At 41.6% G+C, this 26202-nt stretch overlaps 1 protein-coding gene across 25 annotated transcripts in view; it reads left to right on the top strand.

Moving 5' to 3' along the window:
* The window catches only part of DOCK9 (dedicator of cytokinesis 9), a 291057-nt gene that overhangs the window by 222134 nt on the left and 42721 nt on the right, over positions 1-26202 (top strand). For 13 of the 25 annotated variants that reach the window (XM_045444827.1, XM_045444687.1, XM_045444745.1 and 10 more), the window contains exons 33-38: positions 921-1041; positions 6745-6878; positions 8900-9014; positions 14257-14323; positions 16648-16695; positions 19526-19662. In XM_045444827.1, coding sequence (XP_045300783.1) covers positions 921-1041; positions 6745-6878; positions 8900-9014; positions 14257-14323; positions 16648-16695; positions 19526-19662 — 622 coding nt within the window. Of the gene's footprint in view, positions 1-920; positions 1042-6744; positions 6879-8899; positions 9015-14256; positions 14324-16647; positions 16696-19525; positions 19663-20173; positions 20218-26202 lie in introns of all 25 variants that reach the window. The other 12 variants (XM_045444882.1, XM_045444839.1, XM_045444756.1 and 9 more) reach the window with 2 other exon arrangements.

The raw sequence follows: 26202 nt of genomic DNA, 5'->3' as shown, positions 1-26202 counted from the left end.
GGTTGGGGACTGTCTACCATTCATTTGCATACATACTACCAGTGCAGCGATCTTCTTTTTGCTTTTATTCTGGACCCGTGAACTGGCTCAGGTGTTAGTCTTGCCACTTTGTGATTATGGCATACCCTGGGGGAATTGTCGTGTGTGTTTCTGTCCCTTCCCCCTCCCCCCCCCCAAGTGCTGCACCGTCCCATTTTTTATACTGTCTGCCCTCTTCTGGACACATCTCCTAAATCAAGGCATGCTGAGATACCCCGTATGTGTAGAATGGGTTCTGTAGTTCCAAAGGGCACTGTCCTTAAATAAAATGCCCCGCACTAATCTCACGCTGTATGTACAACATTGTATTCACACGTGCATCCTCCGAACCTGTCTGCTTTTCTGATCTGGAGAAGTCACTCAGGGTATAATGCTATCTCTCTGTACTGCTTCAATCCTGAGAAAATCAGTAAAATCCCCTTTATCACATGACTTCAAAATTAACATAATTCGTCCACTGACTGGGAGTTCACACGAAGCTGCAAGCTTGCAGAGCTTTCCAGTGCTGCTCATTTGGGAGGATTTCCCACGTTCCAGTTAGAAGGGGCATGTGAGGCTTTTTTCCCTGAGGAAGTAACATTCCACAACAATCTAAAGAAATGTTGGGCATCGGAGGTCTGGAAAGGGAACGTGCTAGACATTTTGGGGAAACAAATAGTGACTTTATGGGCCGAGGCTGCACTGTCCCCAGTTTCGTGCCTGGTCTGCTGCCTCTGCCAACCTCCTCCCTCCGCTGCACGCGGTGCACCTGCTTCTCCCACGCAGCGTGTCCGTCTCGGCCACGTGTCCCCTGCTGGCATGTGCCTTCACACTTCCAAGAGCAGCCAATGACTCTTCTAACATCGTCTTCAACTATTTCTTTTCCCTCTCCCCTTGGGCAGACTGTGAAGGAGGAATCGCTTCCGCTGCCAGCTGCGAACCCACTGGTGACTCCGCAGAAGCCTGGGATCGCTCTGGACAACAGCCTGCACAAGGACCTGTTTGGCGCCATCTCTGGCATCGGTAACGTTTCATGCTCTGTTTGCTTCTCCCTGGTCTCATTCTGAAAGCGCCTTCATCCTGCAGTGTGAGAGCCACTCCGACTTTCAAATTAGAACCTTAAAGTCTGAGTTTCTCCCTTGAATGTTCTTCTTCTGGTTTTAATATTTAATGAATGAAACCCCTCCACTCTACACTGAAATACAGACCCTCCAAATTCTCCTGCACTGCAAATTCAGTATACTTAATCACATATCTGTGCTGTTTGCTTTTTGTTTTTGTTAATGCTTAAGTTATCATTTAAAACTTTCAGGGGCACCTGGGTGGCTCAATCAGTTAAGGATCCGACTCTTGGTTTTTGGCTCAGGTCATGATCTCCTGGTTTTGTGGGTTTGAGCCCCGTATGGGGCTCTGTTCTGGCAGCACTGGAGCCTGCTTGGGATTTTCTCTTTCTCTTTCTCTCTGCTGCCCAGCCCCCCCCCCCTGCCCCGCCCCTCACCCCAACTCCCACTGTCTCTGTCTCAAAAAAAAACCCAAAAAACAAAAACTTAAAACTTTCAAATTGGATTATGTTTCTAGAAAAGGAGGATCTTTGCAGATGTGGGGGGGTGGTGGTGCTGTGGGTAGGATTTATTTGTGGTGATAGTGATTTTGATGAACTATGATAGAATAATTACTGAGGAGATAGTGGTCTCTGGTGAGAATGCAGTTCTAAAATCAGTTTTCTAAAATCGTTCCTAGAAGATTATTTTCTCTCTGACATATTGTAAGAGCCATTCCCATGGAGAAGAAAGCAGCTGGGATAGATCGAGATTCAAACTGAGTAGTTCTGTGTAAGAAAATACCTGAGAAATGTACTTATTTTTTTTATTTATTCACTGTATACGTTGTTTTCTTTTTTATATATAGTTTTTTTTAATTTTATTATTTTTTTTTATAATTTACATCCAAATTAGCATATAGTGCAACAGTGATTTCAGGAGTAGATTCCTTAGTGCCCCTTACCCATTCAACCCATCCCCCCTCCCCCAACCCCTCCAGTAATCCTCAGTTTGTTCTCCATATATATGAGTCTCTTATGTTTTGTCCCCCTCCCTGTTTTTATATTATTTTTGTTTCCCCTCCCTTATGCTCTTCTGTTTTGTCCCTGAGAAATGTACTTATTAAAACTCTGACTAACTGAGCACCTGCACCAGCCCCTTCCTAAAGATAATGTTACGAAACGTAGATGTGTCTTCATACCATTGTCACGGATAATCACTTTATTCCGTCTTCATTTCTCTCTTTAACTATGCTTTGAATAAATAAAGCATCCTGCTGTGACCAGTGCTGGGAACACCCAGGAATGGAATTAACTCACAGGACAGAATAAAGGGCAGTCCTCTCAGCAAATTAATTTTCAGGAATGTAGTTCATTCTAAATTTATGTCTTTACCTTTTGTGTTGATCTTTTTTTAAAAAAAAAAAAAAGTTTATTTATTTATTTTGAGAGAGAGAGAGAAGGGGAGGGGCAGAGAGAGAGGGAGAGAGAGAATCCAAGCAGGCCCGGTGCTGTCAGCGCAGAGCCCGACTCGGGGCTCAATCCCATGAACCTCGAGATCATGACCTGAGCTGAAATCAAGAGTCATTCAACTGACTGAGCCACCCAGGCGCCCTTGTGTTTGATGTGAAGATGCTGTTTCATGTAGATGATGAAACTGAGCAGAACATAAAGTCAGAAACCCCACACCATGCCCAGATTTATCCTACAGTACTCAACCCTTAATCTTATTTATGCTTATGTATGTATTTTTAATTTTTTTTAATGTTTATTTTATTTTTGAGAGAGAGACACAGAGAGCGAGCAGGGGAGGGGCAGAGAGAGAGAGAGGGAGACACAGAATCTGAAGCAGGCTCCAGGCTCTGAAACGTCAGCACAGAGTCCAACGTGGGGCTCGAACTCACAAACTGTAAGATCATGACCTGAGCTGACGTCAGGCGTTTAACCGACTGAGCCACGCAGGTGCCCTATATTTTTCATAGTTATAGCTGTCTCATTAGGTGTCATAAAGATTAAATGAGTTAATTCATGCAGAATGCTCAGAATAGAGACTGGCATGTGATGTTTGCACTTGCCTCTCTCCTGGGGCCTTCACTCTGTCTTCTTCGCCCTGTTCTGCCCACACACCCAGCCACTGCTTCAGGAGCGGGAAAGGGTCTTTCCTGGGAAGATTTGGTCTGCAAGAGTTCACAGCACTGGGCTTAAAGTCACACAGAGGCGGTTTTGAATCCATACTCTGTCATTTACTAATTGCCCTGGGCACTGTGTCTCTCCTCTTCACCATCAGTGTCCACATCAACAGAGTCACGGCGAGGGGTGGGAAGCTCATAGATGTGCACAGTGCTCAGCATGGTGACACTCAGTGTTTTCATCTGCCTGCATTATAACAAACACATTTCTTCAGTGTCATGCACGCTTTGGGATATACTCTCGGTAGCCAGTTTCAGGACTCTCGGGGCCCAGGAATGTGTTGAAATCGTACCTCCTTGACCAGTACTCTGTAGGATTCAAGACTTTATGGAAATGACCAAACTCGAATGAAGTGATGCTTTGACTCTGCATTTATTCTCCAATTCCGCATTCACCTTGTTAGGGTGTGGGATGTCTTGAGAATGTAAAAATGAGCCATTGGGTATCATTAGCAAGACTCAAATGGCATTAATGACCTTCAGTTGCTCTGTGTTCATGATGAAGTTGTGAAAAGTATTTGAGACTAATTTAATCCCTTTCTCTTTCTTAAATTTAAAGATCTGAATCCACTTTTCATAGCAATTCACCATAACAGACTTACTTATACTCAGGCTTCATGTCTATTACCCCCATCTTTAAATACTTAAATCTTTGTTCCTTATAGGAATGCCTTCCAGAAAAGCCCCCACCTTTGAACTGAGTTTGCTAATTGTTTTCTGGTAGCTTGAGCAACTCTTCTTTTATTCTTCAAGGAGCTTCCAGTTAACTTTAGTCCTAGTACCTATCCTTTGAGAGCAGACTTTCTCCTTACATCTCTACTTAGTAGAAATCCTTGAGAAAGCACCTTCCGCAGTTGTTTTTAAATGCCTTTGGAATGTGGTGCGTGAAGATTTCTAGAACGGATTCATTGCCTGGATGAAAACTGCTCTGAGATTACATTTGCTTTAAAAGGTACACATTCTCTGGGTGCCTGGGTGGCTCAGTCAGTTGAGCATCTGACCTGATTTTGGCTCAGGTCATGATCTCATGGTTGTGTGATCAAGTCCCTTGTCAGATTCTGCACTGGGCATGGAGTCTGCTTAAGATTCTATCTCTCCCTTTGCCCCTCCCCCACTTGCACACTCTCTAAAAAAATTAAAATTTTAAAAATAAAATAAAAGACATGCCTCTTAGACTCAGGGTTTCTTTTTCCATCTACTCAGTGTTTTGCACTGGGCTGTCTGTACAAAGAAGACAGAGGTGAATTAAACTTCTTTCCATTTCACTTACATGTTGTTTAAGATTTTTAAAGGTTATGCACTGGACTGAGATATTAAACACACACACATGCACACACACACACACACACAATGGGAACATAGTTCTACTAAGCATGCTGATTTTGATTTATTGCATTTCCATCTGTTTGCCTTAGATTAGGACTCCGTTTCTGGAACTGATCCTAAAACTCTGGGAATTTAGAGTCTAATTTTGCTTTACTGAGGACCTCTTTCTCATGATCATTATGTTCTACATTAAATATGAAGCCTGGTTATATTAGGAGGACTATAATTAAAATTCAGTCATAATGTGTGTTTTATCTCTAAGTATAGAAAAAGGCTCTAGATTTTTCATAGATTTTTGCCTTTTCCCCATGACAGTCCATCACACAGCTTCTGCTCTGGGATGGGGCAGCAGGGGGCCAATGGTTTACATATTCCAGCCATCACTTGCATGTTCCAATTCCCCTGGCTCTTTTCTTAATTTTAATATGCTGAGTCAGTTTCAGGGATGGCCCTGGTGTCAGGTGAAGGGCGGGATTAATTTAGAAGCAGCTCATTCCGGCAGTTCATTTGCATCTGGAAATCTGAAAACCCCGGCCTGTTCCTAGCATTAGGGAACGGCATCTTCAGCCTGGGTGTGGGAGGCTGTGCTCGCTCATGCAGTGTGCACAACCAGCCAGGCCATTTGGGTTCAGCACGAATGTGGAAGTTTGACAGTCGTTTTAAATTATGTGAGTGAGGTACTTAAGTCTTATCTAAGCAGGAAGTCCATCCATTACTTTTAAAAATTCCATAGTAATGAGGTGTAGGGGCTGATTTCTGCCTTCAAATGCTATTTTTTCACGGATGTCACAAATTTTACTTCTAAGTTAAATTTCATTTCTGCTCGTAACTGTTGCAGAGATTCCCAACCATTCTCAGTTTGCAGCATGCTTACCGTCACAGTGAGTTTTCTATGGAGTCCCCAAGCCAGAATGAAACACCCAGCACTTCTGTTGATAAGGTGCTTACAGCCAAAAAAAACCTAAAAAGGTTTTTTTCTTTAATGTTTATTTATTTATTTTGAGAGAGAACATGAGCTGGGAGGGGCAGAGTAAGGGAAAGAGCGAGAGTCCCAAACAGGCTCCACACTGTCAGCACCGAGTCCTGTGCAGGACTCGATCTCACAAACTGTGAGATCATGATGTGAGCCAAAACCAAGAGTCAGATGCTTAACTGACTGAGCCACTCAGGTGCCCCAAAATAACCTAATAAGTTCTCATATCTGAACAACTTAGTAGGCATTTGAAAAATACATAAATTTAAAGGAAAATTATTTTAATTTTAATAACCACACCACAGCCATTACCAATGGGATGTGTATGCCTGGTAGGCACTGGCCAGCTTCTCAGCTGGAATCAGACTGCTCACCACCATCTTTACGTTCCTGGTCCACAGTGATTTTTCACCCAGTACTTGCTTTTAATCACAGCAGCGCCAAATACCTAGCTTCACAAAGACACAACACCATCGAAAGGAATGTAGCACGATCTAACATGGAAACTACAGTTTCAGCAGATGTCATGTATCACTGTGTTTTTCTTGAAAATGTAAAATATCCCCAGACACCTCTCTGAGTTTCTCAGGTCACCTTAGCACACAGTTTGAATACTGTGGTTTTATTGAATTGGTTTAGTTTTTTGATTTGATAGTTGCAGGTGGATTTGCCTTTTTAATATATATTTTTTTGAGCCTTTATCTCATTCTGAAACCACGAATGCTCCTTTAGCCTGAAGAAATCAGAGGTGGCTTCTCACAAGCCATGGAACTGATGGTTCCGTCTGAGCGTTTCAGATGATGGTCTGGTTCTTTCTTTATTTTTTTTTTTTAATGTTTATTTATTTTTGAGACAGAGAGAGACACAGCATAAGCAGGGAAGGGGCAGAGAGAGAGGGAGACACAGAATGTGAAGCAGGCTCCAGGCTCTGAGCTGTTAGCACAGAGCCCAATGTAGGGCTTGAACTCACGAACCGTGAGATCATGACCTGAGCCAAAGTCGGACGCTTAACCGACTGAGCCACCCAGGCGCCCCATGGTCTGGTTCTTTAAAGGTGAGGTAGTTGAATGCAGTGTTTGAGCCAGCTTCCTAACAGAAGAAACAAGGCCCATAAAAGCAATTTCGCTTAAAGTTCAGCACTTACCTTTATTTTGTTCTGTCTCACCATATCTTTGGTCTTGGCTTAAATTTCCCTTTAGCTTCTCCATATACGACGTCAACTCCAAACATCAATAGTGTGAGAAATGCTGATTCAAGAGGATCCCTCATAAGCACAGATTCGGGGAACAGCCTTCCAGAAAGGAATAGTGAGAAAAGCAATTCCCTGGATAAGGTAATTTCTTGTCATCTAACTTAAATATTTCTTAAAACTAATGGATTTAGCACAAAGTAAACCTTGCTTCGTGTTCTAGTGTTCAATCAGTGTGACTTTTTTTTTTTTAATAAGTCTATTAACCTGGAGTAGATGATCAGAGTATTATCTAAGGATGGAGCCCATTTCCTGAAACCCCAATTCCTGTTTCCAGGAGTTCAGGTGAGGGCAATGTTTATAGTGGAGGACCTTGAGCAAATAGTTTTGGCAGGTTGGACAGGTAGGGAGATCAAAATGCCACTCATTTAAAATGCCCATGGCCTGTCAGAGAATACCATTTATACACAGTTTTCCATACAAATGAGTATTGAGTCCAAAGCCAGCTCCAGAAAAATTAATTCATCATATAGGTGATTTAGGGGTAAGGCTTTATTGAAAACCGTCTCACACTGGTACCCCCAACACAACGCATCCTCCTCATATTTAACTTTTTTTTCTTGAAATAATCAAAGGTCGGGCTATTTGGAACTTTGTGGGAATGGATAAAGCTTGACTTTAAACCCGGGACAATGGTAGATTGGTTTTGCCTTCGCCACCATTTTCCTGAGTTATTTCAAGTTCTAGGCAAGCGCACCACTAAATAGGTGAACCGCTTAGCTTCTAGCTCTCAGGCACGTGGAAAATCAGGGTTGTAACCATACCTGTACTTCTATGGCTGGCATTGACACGATTATCCTCCAGTGCCATTCTGTAGAGACGCCAGCATTTCAGTGTGCGTCATGACATACTGACCTTCTCCCTTGACCATGACTTGCCTTCACGTGTAGAGTGAGAAGCCGCTCAGGAGGCATTCCGCTTGCATCATACGCAGTGCTGGAGAGGAGGAAGAGAGCTGCCAGTCAGCCAGGAAAAACCGGGTCACTGTGGATTTTTCCCTTCTAACGATTCCACCTTTGCCAGAGAAAACTCTGCATGCCGCTCCTTCCCTCCCACTGCAAGAAGTCCTGGGTTCTCCTCGTGGCCCTGGCGAAGTGGGTGGGCGAGACAATGCACCTGCACGACACTTTTGCCACTAACTGCACCTGTGTTTCTTCCTATACTAGAAATACTCACACGTGTGTGGTTAGTTAAGCCCATTTATCGTTATTTTTTTTCAATTGCCCCCCAATGCCTTGAATGAAAGATATTTTTAATTGATCTTTCTGCTTTGGTATTTGGCAAAAAAAAAAAATAAAATAAAATCCTGATTTCGATTGGAAATGTAACTTTGAAGATTTTAAAATCTCCTGTGTTTTTATCAGGAGATGAGATTCTTGTTCTTTTTTTTTTTTTTTTTTTTTTTTCAACGTGAACCTGCTGTCTAGTGGCAAAACTGCTCTCACCCTATGCCCTGCGTGTTCAGAAGTTTGCGGTGTTGGGCTAAGCTGGTGAGGGGATGATCTCATCAATTCAGGGTCTTTGGCCACACTCTGCTGAGCTGTCCCTATTTGGCCCTATTGGGTACCTGCCTATCGCTTTTCCCCAAGGGTGCCCCACGTTGTCAGCTGAATGCCAGTGACTCAGCACCAGGCTTTCGTGGCTGGTACACAGGAGCAGGATAGATTTTATTTGCTCTTTCAGCCACTGGCGTTCTCCTGAGGATATGGTTCCCAACCATATCCTGCAGTGTCTTTTGAAGCATCATTTCTGTGTCTGATCCTAGTACGCATACTTTCTGCATGAGATTGTACTTGGCATTTCAGAACTAAGCTGGTAGCCACAACTATAGTTACCCAGTTTGAAAAGCCCGCGCCTTCTGGCTTGTCTCTTAGGAAAGTATGTGAAAGGAGACGAGTCAGAGCTCCTATGCACCAGCACCTGTGTGTGTATTTGGTGAAGGTGTGCCTGTAGTTTGTTGACAAAGTAGTTATACCTTCCGATTTGTATGATTTGACTCAGTTCTAAGAGTCTTTCTCTTTCAAGGGAGAAAAATGAACCTAGTTTTGTTTTCCCTGTAATGAAGGATAAAAAAAAATCACCTGTACTTCCTTTTTTTTTTTTAGCACCAGCAAGGTGGCGCTTTGGGAAATTCTGTGGTTCGCTGTGACAAACTTGACCAGTCTGAAATTAAGAGCCTGCTGATGTGTTTCCTCTACATCTTAAAAAGCATGTCTGATGGTAGGTTAAAATAAGGATGTCAGTTTTACTTTCTTCGTTTAGTATTTAGTTTAATTTTTAAAACTTGTAATTGTTTGAAAGGATATAAGGATTTAAAAGGCTTTTCTTCCATGTTTGAAATACGTGTTAATTTTCTAAATGTAGTAGAAATAAAAGTCTTAATTTGGAAAAAGATTTTTACTAATTGTTCTAGAAAATGAGTTCTAAAATGTGCATGGGCCATTTAAAAATATTTTTTATTAAACTCAGACATACCATCTTAAATGAGACAGAAGCAGATAATTGAGGTAGCTTTTGATTTTTTTTTTTTTTTTAATTTTATTTGTCCAAACAAACGTACTGGCAACTTGCATAACTTTCTAGTCAGGCTCTTGAATTGGAATATGTAGTATTGGGGGATCTAAGCATCAATTCCATTTAGAGAGTGTGTGACATTCCTGGCTTTAACTGGAAGTGAGATGTGAGTTTTTCGTTTTCTAGTGGAAATAGTAGTATCATAGTAGATTAAGTTTTTTTTTTAAGTTTAGTTATTTATTTTTGGAGAGAGCACACGTGTGCATGTTAAGTTTTTTTTTTTAAGTTTAGTTATTTATTTTTGGAGAGAGCACACGTGTGCATGTTAAGTTTTTTTTTTAAGTTTAGTTATTTATTTTTGGAGAGAGCACACGTGTGCATGGGTCGAGGAAGGGCAGGGAGATGGAGAGAGAGAGAATCTTAAGAAGGCTCTGTGCTGTCAGTGGGCTTGAATTCATGAACTGTGAGATCATGACCTGGGCTCAAATCAAGAGTCGAGGGGCACCTGGGTGGCTCAGTCAGTTAAGCATCTGACTTCAGCTCTGGTCATGATCTCACAGTTTTTGAGTTCAACCTGACAGTTCAGAGCCTGGAGGCTGTGTCTCCCTCTCCTCCTGACTGAGCTGCCCAGCCACCCCAGTAGGTTAAGTTTCTGAAGGCTTTGACGACCATATTTTTTTAATAGAATAAAGTTTTAAATATCTGTGATAGACATTTCAACTCTAGTTTTGTCATACAAGCAATCACATGAAATCATGTCATGGTACAAGGTCACATTTCTTAACTTGTTCAAAAATCTTATCCTACTTTCCCTGCAACATATCAGAAAGTTTACTGCGAAACATATTGAGTGAGCAAAGTCTTTTGAAAACAAAATGTTGAAGGCATCTCGTGCTGCCTGTGTGTGGTGGCAGTAGGTATGGGCTTTAAACACCCAGGGGAAGACATTTCTGCCTAAAAAATAGTATTACTTTTATATCAAGCTTCCATTTCCATAGCATTAACAGCCTGACCTTAGTACTCAGATGTTAGGAACAGCATACTGTCCTTAAAGTGCTTCAGGACTGGACTGTTTTATTTTTCCGTCACCTTTATTTTAAAATAGCTTTAAATAAACAACAGACAAGATTTTCCTTGAGTGATGACCAAATAACAAAGCACTGGGCACTTACTCTGATATTTGAGCTATAAAATTGAAATTCTTCCCTTAATATCAAAAGTTCTGAACTTTACATCATCGTGGTGAGTGAATCTTATTAGCCAGCCTTGTAATGCTGTTTTTTCCTTTGCTGAAAATTTTCTTTAAAACATTTCAAGTTTCAAATAATAAATATGATATATAACCAGAACGGAACTACTAGAGTATCCAAAATTTTGCATCCAAGTGAAAGTTTTCCTTTAAAGTCAGCACTTTGGAAGGCCATGTGCATACTTGAAAAATGCAACCATCTCTTCAAAAACAGTTTTAGAGCATCTTTTCTAAAAAATTACCTTCAACTTATCAATTTCTTTCCTTTTATAATGTGAACATTTGTGTGTGTCCTGTTTAAAAAATCCTCATCTACCCCAGAGTTATGAAGATATTCTTCTACATTTTCTTTAAAAGTGGTTATTTTATTTAAACTTTCACATTGAAATCTTAACGTCTACCTGGACTTGATTCTTGTGTATGGTATGGGGTGGGGGAGAAATTGCCTTTGGAGTATTCTGCCAGACCAAAGTCAACTGTGTAACCCTATAGCTACTCTTTTCCTTATTCCACATTCAAGGAGCACCTTCTATATGTTGGGCCCTTCCCTCCTTCATAGAGGTTAGTTGTCTTCCCCCCTTTCCTTGGCCAGTAGCCTCAGCCTCAGCCTCACCCAATAGCCAAAAGGAAAGGCGGCTTGGTGCCTCTTGGCTAGCCAGCCGGTTTTGTCTGATATGTGCTGGGGTTACCAAAGATGTCTGCAGGTTGACCCTGAGAGCCACCCTCCCCCTCCTCCCATGTTCACTTGGCTCTTTGGGTTCTCACCACATGAGGATGGTCAACCTCAAGTAACCAGACTCTGTCCCTCTGGAATCTAAACTCAGAATCCCTCAACCAACCTACTCATTTTACTTGTCTAGTAGACTAAACATGGCTTTTTTAAAAATTAATTTTATTTATTTAAGTAATCTCTGTATCTAGCATGGTGCTTGAACTCAAGCCCCTGAGATCAAGAGTCACATACTCCTTCGACTGATCCAGCCCAGGCACCCCTTAACGTGGCTTTTAAAATTAGGTGTACTTGGGGCACCTGGATGGCTCAGTTGGTTGAGCGTTCAACTCTTGATTTTGGCTTAGGTCACAATCTCATGGTTTGTGGGATCAAGCCCTACGTCAGACTACAGACAACGTGAAGCCTGCTTGAGATTCTCTGCCTCTCCCCTGCTTGCACCCTCTGTCTCGTTCTCAAAATAGATAAATAAACATTTAAAAAAAACATGAAAATCAGGTATATTTGATTTAAATCCCCATCCCACCACGATTCTTCAAGTTGGTAATTGGGAGAATTACTTGACTTCTCTAAGCCTTCATTAGCTTATCTATAAATTGGAATTCTTCCTCTGGCCATGGTGAGAATTCAGATTTGATAGGTATGCAATCATGAGACCACCCAGGAGAGAGCCTGCAAGAGAACAGAGTCGCCATATATATATATATATATATATATATATATATATATATATATCTCCCCCATGGCTTCCCCTGCCTGTCACCATTCTAGACAAGTGTGGAGTAAAAAGTCTGCGGCCATGCACCTTCAGGAGCCATCAGCATCTCTGCAGACATGCTCTTGCTCACCTCAGGACCCAAGACTCACTGGCTTTTTTTCCTGAGAGAAATCTCTTCACCAATTTCCCAACCGAGACAAAATATAAGAAGCAAAAGCGTTTGGGGCTCCTGGGTGGCTTAGTCGGTTAAGTTTCTGACTTTGACTCAGATCTTGATCTCACAGTGTGTGAGTTCAGGTGCCATGTCAGGCTCTCTGCTGTCCACACAGAGCCCAGAGCCTGCTTCAGATCCTCTCATCCCCTCCTCTTTCTCTCCCCCTCCCCCACTCATGTTCTTGCACTCTCTCTCTCAAAAATAAACAGTAAAAAAAAGAATGCAAACGTGTTTAACTATCCAATGATAACACTCTTTGTGCAATGCTAAAAAGCTAAGGGTCATACACAGAGAATGCTTCCTATAAATATATTTATAGGATTTGCCTTCACTAAAAATATGCCAGGTCATCTTGATGCAGAGTGGGTATGAGTGTGACTTCTTAATTGAGAGGATACTGAATCATCATGCTGAGAAACAGGAAATTGCATACATTGCATGTTTGGAAAACTATTTGGCAATATCTGTCAAAATTTTAAATGCACATAACATTTGACATGGCTGTTTCACTTCTAGAATATTTGTCCTACGGATGTAATTGGACAAGTGTGCAAACATCCATGTAAAAGGATGTTCTTCAAACCATAATATAAGGTGGCAAAAGATTAGGGAGAAAAAAACAAGTAAATATCTATCAGTAAGGGACTGGCTAACTCAATCAGTGCATTCATGGAGAGGAATATGATGCAACTTGGAAAAGATTGGAATTGATCTAGACTATGTTGTTGAATTAAAACCCAAAGGAGAAACAGTGTGTGCAGCATGTATGCCTCCATTTCTGCATGTGTGTGCTAGGAAGAGGGTACTGAAGTACATACAAGAATTTTCAATAGATTCCTTACTGGAGAGAGATTGTGTAGTAAGCAAAGAGAGAGCCTAACTTGAGATTATATGCCTACTTGTATTCTTTGAAATTTCTGGTCCATTTAAGAGCACATTATATATAACTTAAATGTGTACTATAAAGGAAACTGGGTGGCTGAGTCGTTTGAACATCCAGCTCTTGATTTTAGCTCAGGTCATGATCCCAGCGTTGTGGGATCAAGCCCTGTGTCAGGCTCAGTGTGAAGCCTGCTTAAAACTTTCTCTCTCTCTCTCTCTCTGCCCCTCTCTCTCACTCGTGCTCTCTCTCTCAAATGAAAAAAAAAAAAGGGATGTGAGGGTTATCTGGCTGTGACATCTGTCACCCCATTGATCGCCAGGATTGATTTGGCCAATCTGGCTGGCTAGGTGGGTGTCCCCTTCCTCCCTCCCTGCTCCATGTGTGTCCCTCCCAAAGCTGTGCACTTGGTCAAAGAGGACGACCCTCCCTGACAGAGGAGGACCATTCTTGGGTCAAAGGTATATGATAGCTGTGCTTCCCTGCTGGAACCTCCAGACAAGCTCTCAAGGTCTATTTGTGGGAGAATGTAGGAGAGTCCAGCTTCCAAGACTCCAGACACATCCAAATGAGGTGCTGCACATGGCAGTCAACCTTTGGGGAAAAAAAAAAAAAAAATATATATATATATATATATACACACACACACACACACACACACACACACACACACGTGTGTGTGTGTGTGTGTGTGTGTGTGTGTGTGTGTACTATATGGTGCTGAGTGATGCAGGATGAGGTTAAAGTTCAGTTATTTTTTTTAAGTTTTTATTTATTTATTTTGAGAGAGACTGATAGCACAAGTGGGGGCAGGGCAGAGAGAGAGGGTGAGAGAGAATCCCAGGCAGATTCCACACTGTCAGCACAGAGCCCAGTGTGGGAATCGAACTCAGGAAACCGTGAGATCATGACCTGAGCTGAAACCAAGAGTCAGACACTTAACCGACTGAGGCACCCAGGTGCTCCCACATGTAGCTTCTTTAAATTGAATGTGCATGTTGTATATGTTACCGGTATAGATTGGTCACTGTGGTTTGTTCTTTGATTAGCTGTAAAAGCAGGAGGGTTTGGGGGTTTATGCTCCAAAATCTTTTCCCCGTCCCCTAATGCATGTAATACACATCGTGATTCTGACCAAATTAATGTTTATCTTCTAGATGCTTTGTTTACGTATTGGAACAAGGCTTCAACATCTGAACTTATGGATTTCTTTACAATATCTGAGTGAGTAGTTTTGTTTTGCTCATTGATTTTTTTTTTAATCTTTATTTTTCCTGGCTGATTAAGAGGTGTGAGCAATACGATGTAGTTGAACCTGGAATGCTGTGTACTCACACTTAGTTTTGAGCTCTTTCTCCTGGACCCGACCCCAGCACTTGCTCTCAGGAGCACATGACTCAGTGGGCAGTGACCAAACCTGAATTATTAGAGATATTGTTGTTATAGATGAGAGCTAACTGTGTGTATAAGTCATTTTAATAAGATAGCACAATTTATTAGCCGAATTGGGTGGATGCTACATTTCTAAATTGAATCTAATTTAGCTCAAGCAGTTGTGAAAACTGAGACAGAAAAATAACTATGATTTTGAAATATAAGTGAAATCTCACATTTTATCTATATTATCTCATTTTATCTCTTTAATTTACATTTCTGATTTCCTTTAAACTCTTCTTTAAAAAACACAGATTCTGGGGCGCCTGGGTGGCGCAGTCGGTTAAGCGTCCGACTTCAGCCAGGTCACGACCTCGCGGTCCGTGAGTTCGAGCCCCACGTCGGGCTCTGGGCTGATGGCTCAGAGCCTGGAGCCTGTTTCCGATTCTGTGTCTCCCTCTCTCTCTGCCCCTCCCCCGTTCATGCTCTGTCTCTCTCTGTCCCAAAAATAAATAAAAAAAAAAAAAAAGTGGTAAAAAACACAGATTCACAGTCCCTTGTCCAAATGATTTTCCAAATCCAGAATTTATTAGATTTTTAGAAAATGTACATATACAGCATATTCTGTAACACCTCAGCGGGGTCTCAGACAGCACCCCACAATTAAACACATTATTGCTTCTGCAGTAAAAAAAAAACTTTCTGCAGCACTATGATTGTTCACAATAATGGGGTAAGTTATAACTATAAGTAGCTTTAGATCTTTTTAGTTGCGGTCATGATTTTGCTGCAAATGTATTTGCTTAAACTCAGGTGGAAACCTATGGTGTTCAGAACTTTGTGCATTTTGGATTGTGGCCTTGGTTCATAGTCTCGTGATTGTTCTCTCTGCTGAGTTAAAGGTGGGAGAGACAGATGGGATTCAGCACCAGAAGAACTTACTGGACATTATTGTGGCTGCTTCTTATTAAATACATGATTTTTAAAACTATCAGTGTAGGGGCGCCTGGGTGGCGCAGTCGGTTAAGCGTCCGACTTCAGCCAGGTCACGATCTCGCGGTCCGTGAGTTCGAGCCCCGCGTCGGGCTCTGGGCTGATGGCTCAGAGCCTGGAGCCTGCTTCCAATTCTGTGTCTCCCTCTCTCTCTGCCCCTCCCCTGTTCATGCTCTGTCTCTCTCTGTCTCAAAAACGAATAAAACATTAAAAAAAAAAAAAAATAAAAAAAAAATAAAACTATCAGTGTTGTGGATATATTACAACAAACCAAAAAACTGGATACTGGGTGTCTGTAAGGGACTAGTCCATTTACAAAAGCCAAAAGAGGGAGCTCCTTACTCAGAAGACAAATACACAGTTTAGAAGAGTGCACCAGTGTCTAGGTTTTCCATCCTGATTTCTTTTTTTTTTTTTTTTTTAATTTTTTTCAATGTTTATTTATTTTTGAGAGAGATACAGAGACAGAGCATGAGCGGGGGAGGGGCAGAGGGAGAGGGAGACACAGAATCCGAAGCAGGCTCCAGGCTCCGAGCTGTCAGCACAGAGCCTGATGTAGGGCGTGAACCCATGAAGTGAGAGATCATGACCTGAGCCGAAGTCGGACGCTTAAGTGACTGAGCCCCCCCCAGGCGCCCCTCCGTTGTGATTTCTATGGCAAACTGCCTGAGTCTGCGTCCAGACCCTGAGTCTATGGACAGCCCTGTTAGTCCCAGCCTGTCTGTGGCTCTGACCATGCAGCACAGTACCGACAGCAGCACAACAAGGGTAGGTTAGTAACCATCTCTGGGTGAGAGGGACCTTCCTGAGAATTTCTGAGCCCCAGAAGCAAGAGGCTAGTGGTAGGTGTAAGAGTTTAGTAAATGTTCTTGTTGATGGGTTTTTTTTTTAATTTTTTTTTTAGATGTTTTTATTTATTTTTGAAGGAGAGACAGAGCATGAGCAGGGGAGGAGCAGAGAGAGAGGGAGACATAGAATTTGAAGCAGGCTCCAGGCTCTAAGCTGTCAGCACAGAGCCCGATGCGGGGCTCGAACTCACGAGCTGTGAGATCATGACCTGAGCTGAAGTGAGACGCTTAACTGACTGAGCCACCCAGGCGCCCCCGATGGGTTTAACTAAAACAACGTATTGACGACAGTTATTTTCCCGTTTTCCTAATAATCTTTCATCCCGTCTGCAGAGTCTGCTTGCACCAGTTCCAGTACATGGGGAAGCGATACATAGCCAGGTACTGTGGGGGTTTGGTCTGAACTGTGTATCATTCTCCGTGTCACTTGGATCTGAATGTGTGGGAATCGTCATCTGTGATGATTGGCAGTTGGAATTCTCATAAACAGCCGTGATGTCTTTGGATTGCTGCCATCAAATCTGGTAGCATCTTCCGCCTACATTCCCACACTCCTTCTGTCTCATTTTGCCTCATGCACATCTCTTGGAAGGATTTCCCTTCATGGCCTGCTGCTGCTCTCGTACACTTCCTTCCAAGTTCTACCCCCCACCCCCGCCATGTTCTCTTCCTTCCATGTCCCCTTTCTCTTCTCCCAGCCCCTCCTGGTGTGTCTCCTTGCTCTTTTCTTCTTCTTCAGTGGTTTCCCTTTCCCTGTTTGACTTTCAAAGGTCATTTTTTACCATTCCTTCTCCCGACTACAAAGATGTTAATTTCTCATATAACCACTCCCTTTTTTAAAAATTTTATTAAATGCTTATTCTTTATTTTTGAGAGAGAGAGACAGAGTGCAAGCAGGGGAGGGGCAGAGAGAGAGGGAAACACAGAATCGGAAGCAGGCTCCAGGCTCCGAGCTGTCAGCACAGAGCCCGACGCGGGGCTCGAACTCATGAACCACGAGATCATAACATAAACCGAAGTCAGACACTTACGTGACTGAGCCACCCAGGTGCGCCCCGCCTTTTTTTCTTAATGAAAGAGTGTTTTCAGTCCATCTCAGATTTGTTTAGACTTCCACAAAAACCATCTCTAAAATTTTTTTCTCCAACTAAGCTGACCATGCTCTACTATTGTCCGGCCGGGGCTCTTTGCTGAGTATCATACATCCTCATTGCCCTGCCCCACACCATACTCTCAGATCCATCCTGAACTCGAGGAGAGCTGGAAACTCTGCTCAGGGACAGCCACGCAGGTCCTTCTTGGAAGCATTTCCTCAGAGCACATCTTGTCATTACCAAGTTCTTACTCCCGCCCTATACCCGCTCTCAGTGTGTCTGTATTTGTTTTTGTCTGTGTTGCGTATTCCGTGATAATGTATCTATGGGGTCTTGGTCTAAGTATCCTATTTTTCTGTTGTTACTGTTTTTAGCAGTTGATTTAAAGTAAACATATTTACATTGTAAGAAAAACTTTAAAATTTAGTAGTAATTGAGGGTTTTTTCTCTTATCTATGATTCTGTTTTACAGCAATGAAATGGGAAAGAGATTTTTAAGAACTGTTTGAATGTGAAGATTTTACTTTTTATGTTAACATTGTTCTTTTCTTGGGATATTTGAGAAATGTCCAGAATTATGTTTTATGTTCATTGAAAGGTTGTGGTTTTTTTTTAAAGAAAACTTAGCATATTTTATTCTTTTATCCTATTAATATTTTTTATTTTTAACTGAAATGCAGCGGCACTTACAAGTTCTCTAATTTTAGCTGTTATTTTTTATCGTAACAGTAATTTTTACATTTGCACTTTTGAGTACCAAAAGCAAGTATATACAAGGTGACCTTATACAGTAATGCCTCCCACCTTGATTTTATTCGCTTTGACTTTGTCCCGTGAAAATGGGCAGACACATATATTGCTGGCACTGTGCCCAGCAAGCTTCACAGCCTCCTTGAAGTAACTGTCACCTACATCACAAGATGGCATTTGGAGAGTGTTGTGCAAAATAGGATGAAATGCCACAGAACTGAACATGGTGAATGTGGGAAGCTGAAGATTTCTGTCCCAACAAAATATTTTAGAATTGGGTTTTGTGAAACTGTTAACTTGTAATAGCTGTAAATTTAATTAAGAAAAGAAAAAAAAAAAAGGTCTTCTGACTTTATAAGCACCCTGTATATATTTGCATATAGAAGTATGCTTCCTCGGACTATCCTAAAACCAGATGGGCATAGGAAGGCAGGAGTGGAAGGTAGTGTTACTTGTTACGTACCCTGTGGCGAGCTGTGTGCCCTGCCGTATGGAAAATTTTGCCGTGGTCTCTGCTACACGTGAAAAAGGTCCTGAGCAGTAGTGTAAACGCTCTCGGTGTCTGCTCTCCGTGGCAGTCCGGTCTGATGACTACTGTGCCTTCTCATCACGTCAGTCTGAAATCACCCAGCAGCATGTTGCCCGATGACGCTCCGTGCATGCCCTGTCCTACTCCACACAATAACACAGGGAGGGAGACCGTTGGCAACGGGATGGGCGACAGGTGTCATTCCAGCACGGGTCTCATTTTTCATCTGCTCTGGTGATAGTACACAGTAGGAAGTTTAGCTGTTTGATTGCTAACCCAGATCACTTTTCTATTTTCTTTACTTGACTGCTGACAAGTTTAACAAAGTGTGTGGCTCTTCTCCTTCCTGCCTGGGTAAGAATAAAGGTGTTAAAACCGCCTCATATAATCCTTCTCATTGCATGTTTGTTCTCTGCTTCTTCCAATGCATTATTTTCATTAAAGAATTTTTTTTTTTTTTTTTTGCTCTTTAATAACCTATTTAACCCGAAAAGGTTCGTGGTGTTTGGCAGTTGTCAGAACGCTAATCTTTAGCACCACCTCAGACAGATGCTCAAATTTTTTAAAAGCAGCATCTCTAAAGTACTTTCTAGAACTGGAAAGTTCCCCGCTTCAGCTTGGTTTTTGCTTCTTTGTCGTCAGGTGCTTTGCTGTGAACCCTTTTAGAGCTGAGGCCTGTGTGTGCGTCTCTGGCTCCTCTGGCCCCAGAAGGCTGCGCTGCACGTGGCTGGCGTGTGGCCGTCCCTTGTGCTGTGTCCTGGCCTCACTAACCCTCCTCGTCCTGCTGCAGTGTAACAAGTCTAACTTTTGCTTCTATCCCATTTCACTCATGTTGCAGGAACCAGGAGGGGTTGGGACCCATAGTTCATGATCGAAAGTCTCAGACATTGCCTGTTTCCCGTAACAGAACAGGAATGATGCATGCCAGATTGCAGCAGCTGGGCAGCCTGGATAACTCTCTCACTTTTAACCACAGTAAGTCCCATGACATGCCATCGTAACAGCCAGCCATCTCATGTGACACCTCAGAGGGGAGAGCCCCAGGCCGCACTGCGCCACATCACCAACCTGACTTTTCTTCCAGCTCAGAGCAAGTGGGATGAAGAGTTCATGGCGAAATCCCCTTCTTTGGAGGAGAGTGACATAATGTGGAACGTGGTCAGCTACGGCATTAGACCTGAAAGTGTCCCAACCCCTCCGTTCAGTATTTTTTAACATAAAATTTGGCAGGTTTGACAGCCAAACATTCTCTTGATATTTTTAACTTAATACTTGCATTTTCCCTCTGGAAGTCCTGAGGACATCTGGAACAGGTCCCTTTCACTCTTCTGAGCCCATGCATGTAACTGATCACGTGTCCACATTCTGACATTCCAGCTTTGAATGTATGTTAATCCTTAAACTGCTGTGAAAACATAAAGCCCATGAATCAATTTGTGAGGGTGTGGAAAAGCCAATAACAAAGTGACTTTTTCTGTGTTTTCAGTGTGAGAAAGATATCAAGTGTGCTTGGAATTTCTGTAGACAATGGTAAGATTTAATCAGGTTGGAGTCTGCTTATGAGGCCGCTTCACTTGCAAACTGAGACCTTTTCGTTCATCTTGCCTTCCTAACTTTGGGGCTTTCTAACTTCACAGTAGAGATTCTACCAAAAAGGGGGAGCATAGTTTTAATTTACTTTTTTCAAATCACCAGAGGGGACATGGGGTCATGTACTAGTTCTAGAAACATGTACATGTTTCATCTTTCTAAGGGTTTCTCAAAGCAGAAAACCTAAAAGAATATCAGCCATGCAGTATTTTAAAAACTAATGGCGATCATTTATAATAAATACCATTTCTGTTAGTGACATGTTCTCTGAATTGTTTCATCTTTTCTCCAGTTATAATGTAGCTAGTTGTTTAATCTAGACAATTATTTGTTCTCATCCCATGTCTTTAATGTAGTTATTAATTAATATCTTCTCATCATTTCTAATCATAGGAATTGCACTCATTGTGATCTTCATACCTCTTTCTTAATATAGGCTAATAGTAAAGACAATATTCTCAATACTTTAAGTTAGTAGTAGTTCAGAGTAAGAAGGCCAAGGAATCGAAATATATAACAGCTGTCCCTTCTTCCACCCCAGCGAAGTTAAATGCAATGGGCATAGACTCTCTATAAAATTCTAAGCTTAATATAGATCCGTATTATGTTTGCCTGCCACACACTGAATTGGTAGCTTTCAAGAGCTAGTTCTGAGTCCTATACTCAGCTGCAGGACGTATATTAGTAACACATCTAAGGCCACAGCACTTCATTTTTTCACCTCTTGTCTGTTAGGGCTTTTCCTAGCTCTGTAGGCAAGGGGTTGAAACAAACAAAACAAAAAATTTTGTTGTTTTTCATTTTCATTTCCCATTTAGCAAACAGAAATTAAATTCCCATTGTTCTGCAGAAGTTGCTACACTGCCTTTGTGCAGATTATAACACAGGGACTACCTCGCCATCAGTTGAAATAAATACTTAAACTTTAAAGCACTTTAAAAAATAAATCAACAGACCAAGTCCCCGCCTCCAAAGAATCATTCAGGAAACACAGAAAACAAAAGTCAAGTGAATGATCGGCACATGAATAAATAACCTTAATCCACTAAGAACTACGGCAGCTTCTCCCACTGCAAACAGATTTTGCAATGGTGGCTTGAATTGGAGGGGAGAGACAGCTGGCTGTGTTTTGCAGCCAAGGACCATATTGCTAACGTGGTTGATACCCATCCTCTCTTCCTGCTACCCACGGAGAGCCCGTCCTTCCTGCCTCTCTCCTCTTTCTTCCCATAGTTTCTGCTTCAGTCAGTTTTCAGTGACACCATCCTCCATCAGAGCTTCTCCTTCTGCCTTCCCAATAAACAGTGTGTAACTGATTCTTTGAGCCTTCTCCTGTGTTCCTACAATTCCTGCTCATCCCAAATTGGTTCTGGTGTCTCACAGTCCTTGTATCTTCTTCAAGAACTCAGTCTTCATTTACATCTCTAAATCTGATGATGTATTTGGGTGGTGTCAGCCTTTCCCTCTGTTAGCTTTTTGAGCTCCAAATTGTCAGTTTGCCCAGAAGCCACAGAGAAGTATGTGCTATATGTATACATGTGTATGTGTGTGAGCATGTATATGTATATATACATACATGATTATTTTCACACCTGTACCTGGGTGTTCTGTGGGAAGTCTGTAGGTATATACGTCTTCCTAAAAAATTCTTCTTTAACAATGAATACAGTACCTTCTGTTGGACCATCCAATATATGACATAGATCCAGTATGTGAGAGATTTGTAGGGTGCCAGAGTCTAAAATGAATTTATTTTAGAAAAGAATAAAAATAGAAGGAGTCCCCCATACACCACCTGCATTTTTTGTTTTGCCTTTTTCTTTGAGTAGGAAAGGCTTTGCCAGGCCTCAGCTTGACCAGCAGGGAGCAGCAGAAGACCACAGGAAATTTAATTCAATGGAGGCCAACTTTCATGCCCCCATTAGCACATCCATGTAGGACGTGGGAAAGGACACCATATGCAGTACACATGTCACCGTGGCAGGTTCTTACTCTTGTATTTTGATAGGAAACAATGAAAATTACAAATCCTACTGTGCTCAAAATAGTCTTTAACTATTTCAAAAAAAAAAACCACTCAAAAGATACAGAGAGGTTCATTAACTTTGAGTCATTACCCAGGTACATGAAAAGTAAATGCGTATAACATTAACACATTGACCTTTTTATTGTAAAGTACCTCCATTGTGTGTCAACAGAAGATATTTGTGTCAAATGGTATATTGAGAGTGATAGCTGCATATAGAGTATTTTACATAAGCCAAGCTATGAGAGGGAAGCTAAGTGAAACACGTTTGCAAATAGGTAATGCATGTGCAAAACATATAAAATAACACCTTGCATTTACTTTGATGTTGTATGTTGCCCTAGGAATATATTTAATCTATTTGTATGAGAATTCATATTTCCCACTGGTATGGGGGGGGAAAGCCAGCAAGAGGTAGAAACACTTCAAGAAAACCTGTGTTTCATATAATCCAGTATAAGAGAGAGTTCAAGGTCATGGAGTAAGTTGCAGAGAATTAGATTTCAGGTCATTGTGCAAAAGCATTTTCTAACTGAACTGCCCATTAGCCAGCGTGGGCACTTGGAGCTGGAGGTGTGAAAACAGAGACTGGATGAAGACCCACTGGGGGTATTGTCCAGGTCACTTAAACATCACAAGAGAAGGTGAGGAGTTGGACGAGTGGGTTTGTAAGACCCCATCTAACTCTGGAATTCTTTGATGTCTATAAAGTACAAGTAAGAAAATGAGTATCAGTGATAAAGTTCCTTGATATAATATTGAATTAATAGGAAAAATACAGAGAATGCATATATCCTCTGAAGTAAAATTAATATTTTTCAAAAGGTTTTAAGCCTGGCAATATATTTTTTAAAATAGGTAAAAATGGACTTGGATGCTTTGAAGGTGTATATATATACTCAAGATAGTAAATGAAATGTTTGTTTATAAAGCCACTATTTTTGATTCTGAGACAGGTTCCTTGATTGAGAAATACATTTTTGCACATTTTCTAGCATTTATAATATCAGGGTATATCTTTGAGTTATAACAGACCTATCTTACACCTGTATCTTACCTAGTACATCTAATATGGCAGTCAGTCATTGGTACTTCTTGTAGTTGATGGGGTTTCAGAACTCAAAGTCTGGCAAAATGCCTGTTCAAAGTCAGTCATGTTTATGTTTTTAATACCCTTAAAAAGGACTTTAAATTAAAATGTATGCATAAACCAAGTGTTTTCCCAGTTTGAGATGTAAATCCCATAACAGGTACTATTTTCAGACACTGCTCAACATTAGGTTGAGGCATTGGTCAGAGAGAGCAGATGGCATAACCATTTCCTCGAGTATAAACTGAGATTTTAGACTCATTCCACAAATCATTTTGAGCATATTTGTTTTTGTGTGTGTGTGTGTGTGTGAATCAGAGGACAGACAGCAAGATCACGTAAGTTTTGCCTGGGAATATTATTCCTTATTTCTACTGTTTCCTCTCTGCTCATTTGTGAGGAAAACCTTTTTAGCAGTAAAAATGGGATGGAGATGAACAATAGATGATGTAGGGGTTGGTCCACCTGATACATTGCAAAAATACGTGCAGTTAGTAAACGCTGGAGACCATGAGTTAATATACCTGGGAGACTGGCTCTTCAACATTTGGGGACTTCTTTTTTCTCTTAATTAATTAGTTAATTTATTTTTAAATTTACATCTAAGTTAGCAAATAGTGCAAAATGATTTCAGGAGTAGATTCCAGTGATTCATCCCCTGTGTATAACACAAAGTGCTCCTCCCAAGTGTCTTCTTTAATGCCCCTTACCCATTTAGACCATCCCCCTACCCGCAACCCCTCCAGCAACCCTCAGCTTGTTCTCTGTATTTTAGAGTCTCTTGTGAACATTTGGGGACTTCTTTTAGCAAGAAGATTCCTTGTCATTTAGTAGTATTTACATTTTTCTCATAAAATGTATTGTTTTTTGGATTTATATTATATGGGCCAGAGGGAAAAAAATTAACGATAAAAACAAGAATTCTGGTTTCATAAAGGGTAAGGGCAGCTGTTGAAAAGAAAGTGCCCCCTATGAGAATACGTATCTGACTTCTTCAAGCTCGAATGTCCTCTCATGTTTGGAAAAGGCATGTAGCTGTGTCCCTCCCACCACATCACCTCTGATGTCATGGCAGTGGAGAGGGGGAGACAGTTTACAGATGTGGTCAGCATTATTCAGTCAAGCTGTTCTAGTAACAGTTTATTAAACAGAGCAAGGTTAATTAAGTCTAACAGAGCAGATGACATTAGATAGGGGAAGAAATCTCATCCCTGGCCTCTGAGTGTTTAAAAGATTTGGGGATTCTAGAATAAATCCTTTATCATAGAGTGACATCAGAACAAAGAGTGTGTAAATAAGAGCAGTCCATGGGGCGCCTGGGTGGCTCAGTCGGTTAAGCGTCCGACTTCAGCTCAGGTCATGATCTCACGGTCCGTGAGTTCAAGCCCCGCATCAGGCTCTGTGCTGATAGCTCGGAGCCTGGAGTCTGTTTCAGATTCTGTGTCTCCCTCTCTCTCTGACCCTCCCCCGTTCATGCTCTGTCTCTCTCTGTTTCAAAAATAAATAAACGTTAAAAAAATATTAAAAAAAAAAAAAAAAAAGAGCAGTCCATGATGTGCATGCCAAAGATGGCACACTGGGGAAGGGAGGAAGTCCTCCTCTCCCTGACCAGCCTGGCCGAAGACAGTCAGTGCCCCGAGCGCTGTCCCCTAGGGAAAATCAGTAGGGTTGGTTAACACAGCACTTCTTGCTTGCTGGGGTCAGAATCCACTTAATCAGCTTCAGTGAGTTGCTGACCAATACCTTAAGAACTTGCTTTTTCTCTTACGATCACTTTTTGGATATACCAAGTCAGTTCATTTCCTATGGTGACCGCTGACTAAAGCCTTCCCTCGTGCACGGCTTTGTTCCAGGTGTTGAGACAAGCCTTCTCCACCGGAGCATCTCTCAGTAAACTGTCCCTGCAGTGTCTACCACTTACATAACCTCTCCATGCTGCCCCTTACTTTTAGGGACTTTTTAATAACACCAGCTCAGGAATCCTGCTGATGTTTTTTCTTTTTTCTTTTTTTAATTTACATCCAAGTTAGTTAGCATATAGTGCAACAATGATTTCAGGAGTAGATTCCTTAATGCCCCTTACCCATTTAGCCCAGCCCCCCTCCCACAACCCTTCCAATAATCCTCTGTTTTGAGATGAGGGCTTAACAAAAAGCAAAATTATAACCAACTGTGGCTTAAAAAGATCATTTCTTTTATTCTTAGATAATTCAGACACAGGCAGACAGGCTCCATATGACTCTGACTGTCCCCCTTAAGGAGATCAGATAGACAAGGTCAAGATTCATGGATGGTGTAAGAGTTTAGAGAAATTTGTCATTGTCATGTTTCCATACATGGATACGTAATTATATAAAAACTTAACTAGCATGGCCATTGATTATATGTTTTAAAGACAGCACATGGCCAAATTTCAGTCCTGGATTGGTCTAGACCTCCAGCTGAAAGTAAACACAATGGAAATCCTTGAGCGTGTAGGCAATCGCATCTGCATACACGTAGCCAAGAAGTTACCTAGAAAAAGAAAACGTCAGTTCTGTGCCAAGAAAAAAATTAAAGTAATCACCAAAGCCAGTTCTTGGGACAATTTAACCCAGATCATTAACTATCAGTAGGGGTAAACGGCAGCCCTCAACAAAGAGTCTTTGTGACCTGTGATAATTTTGGTTGATCTAACAAAAGGTGCTGTATTTATTTTTTCCCCTCTTGCCCCATTTTATGATCACTTTAACAATAATTAACAGTCCATTTTCCTCTTTCATCATCTCTGTATCTTACCAAACAAACCATGCCAAATGGGGTGATGCCT

Source organism: Leopardus geoffroyi, chromosome A1, assembly GCF_018350155.1.
Source record: "Leopardus geoffroyi isolate Oge1 chromosome A1, O.geoffroyi_Oge1_pat1.0, whole genome shotgun sequence".
Lineage (NCBI taxonomy): Eukaryota > Metazoa > Chordata > Mammalia > Carnivora > Felidae > Leopardus > Leopardus geoffroyi.
Note: the sequence above shows the minus strand (reverse complement) of the source record. Positions and strands in the feature narration are given on the sequence as shown.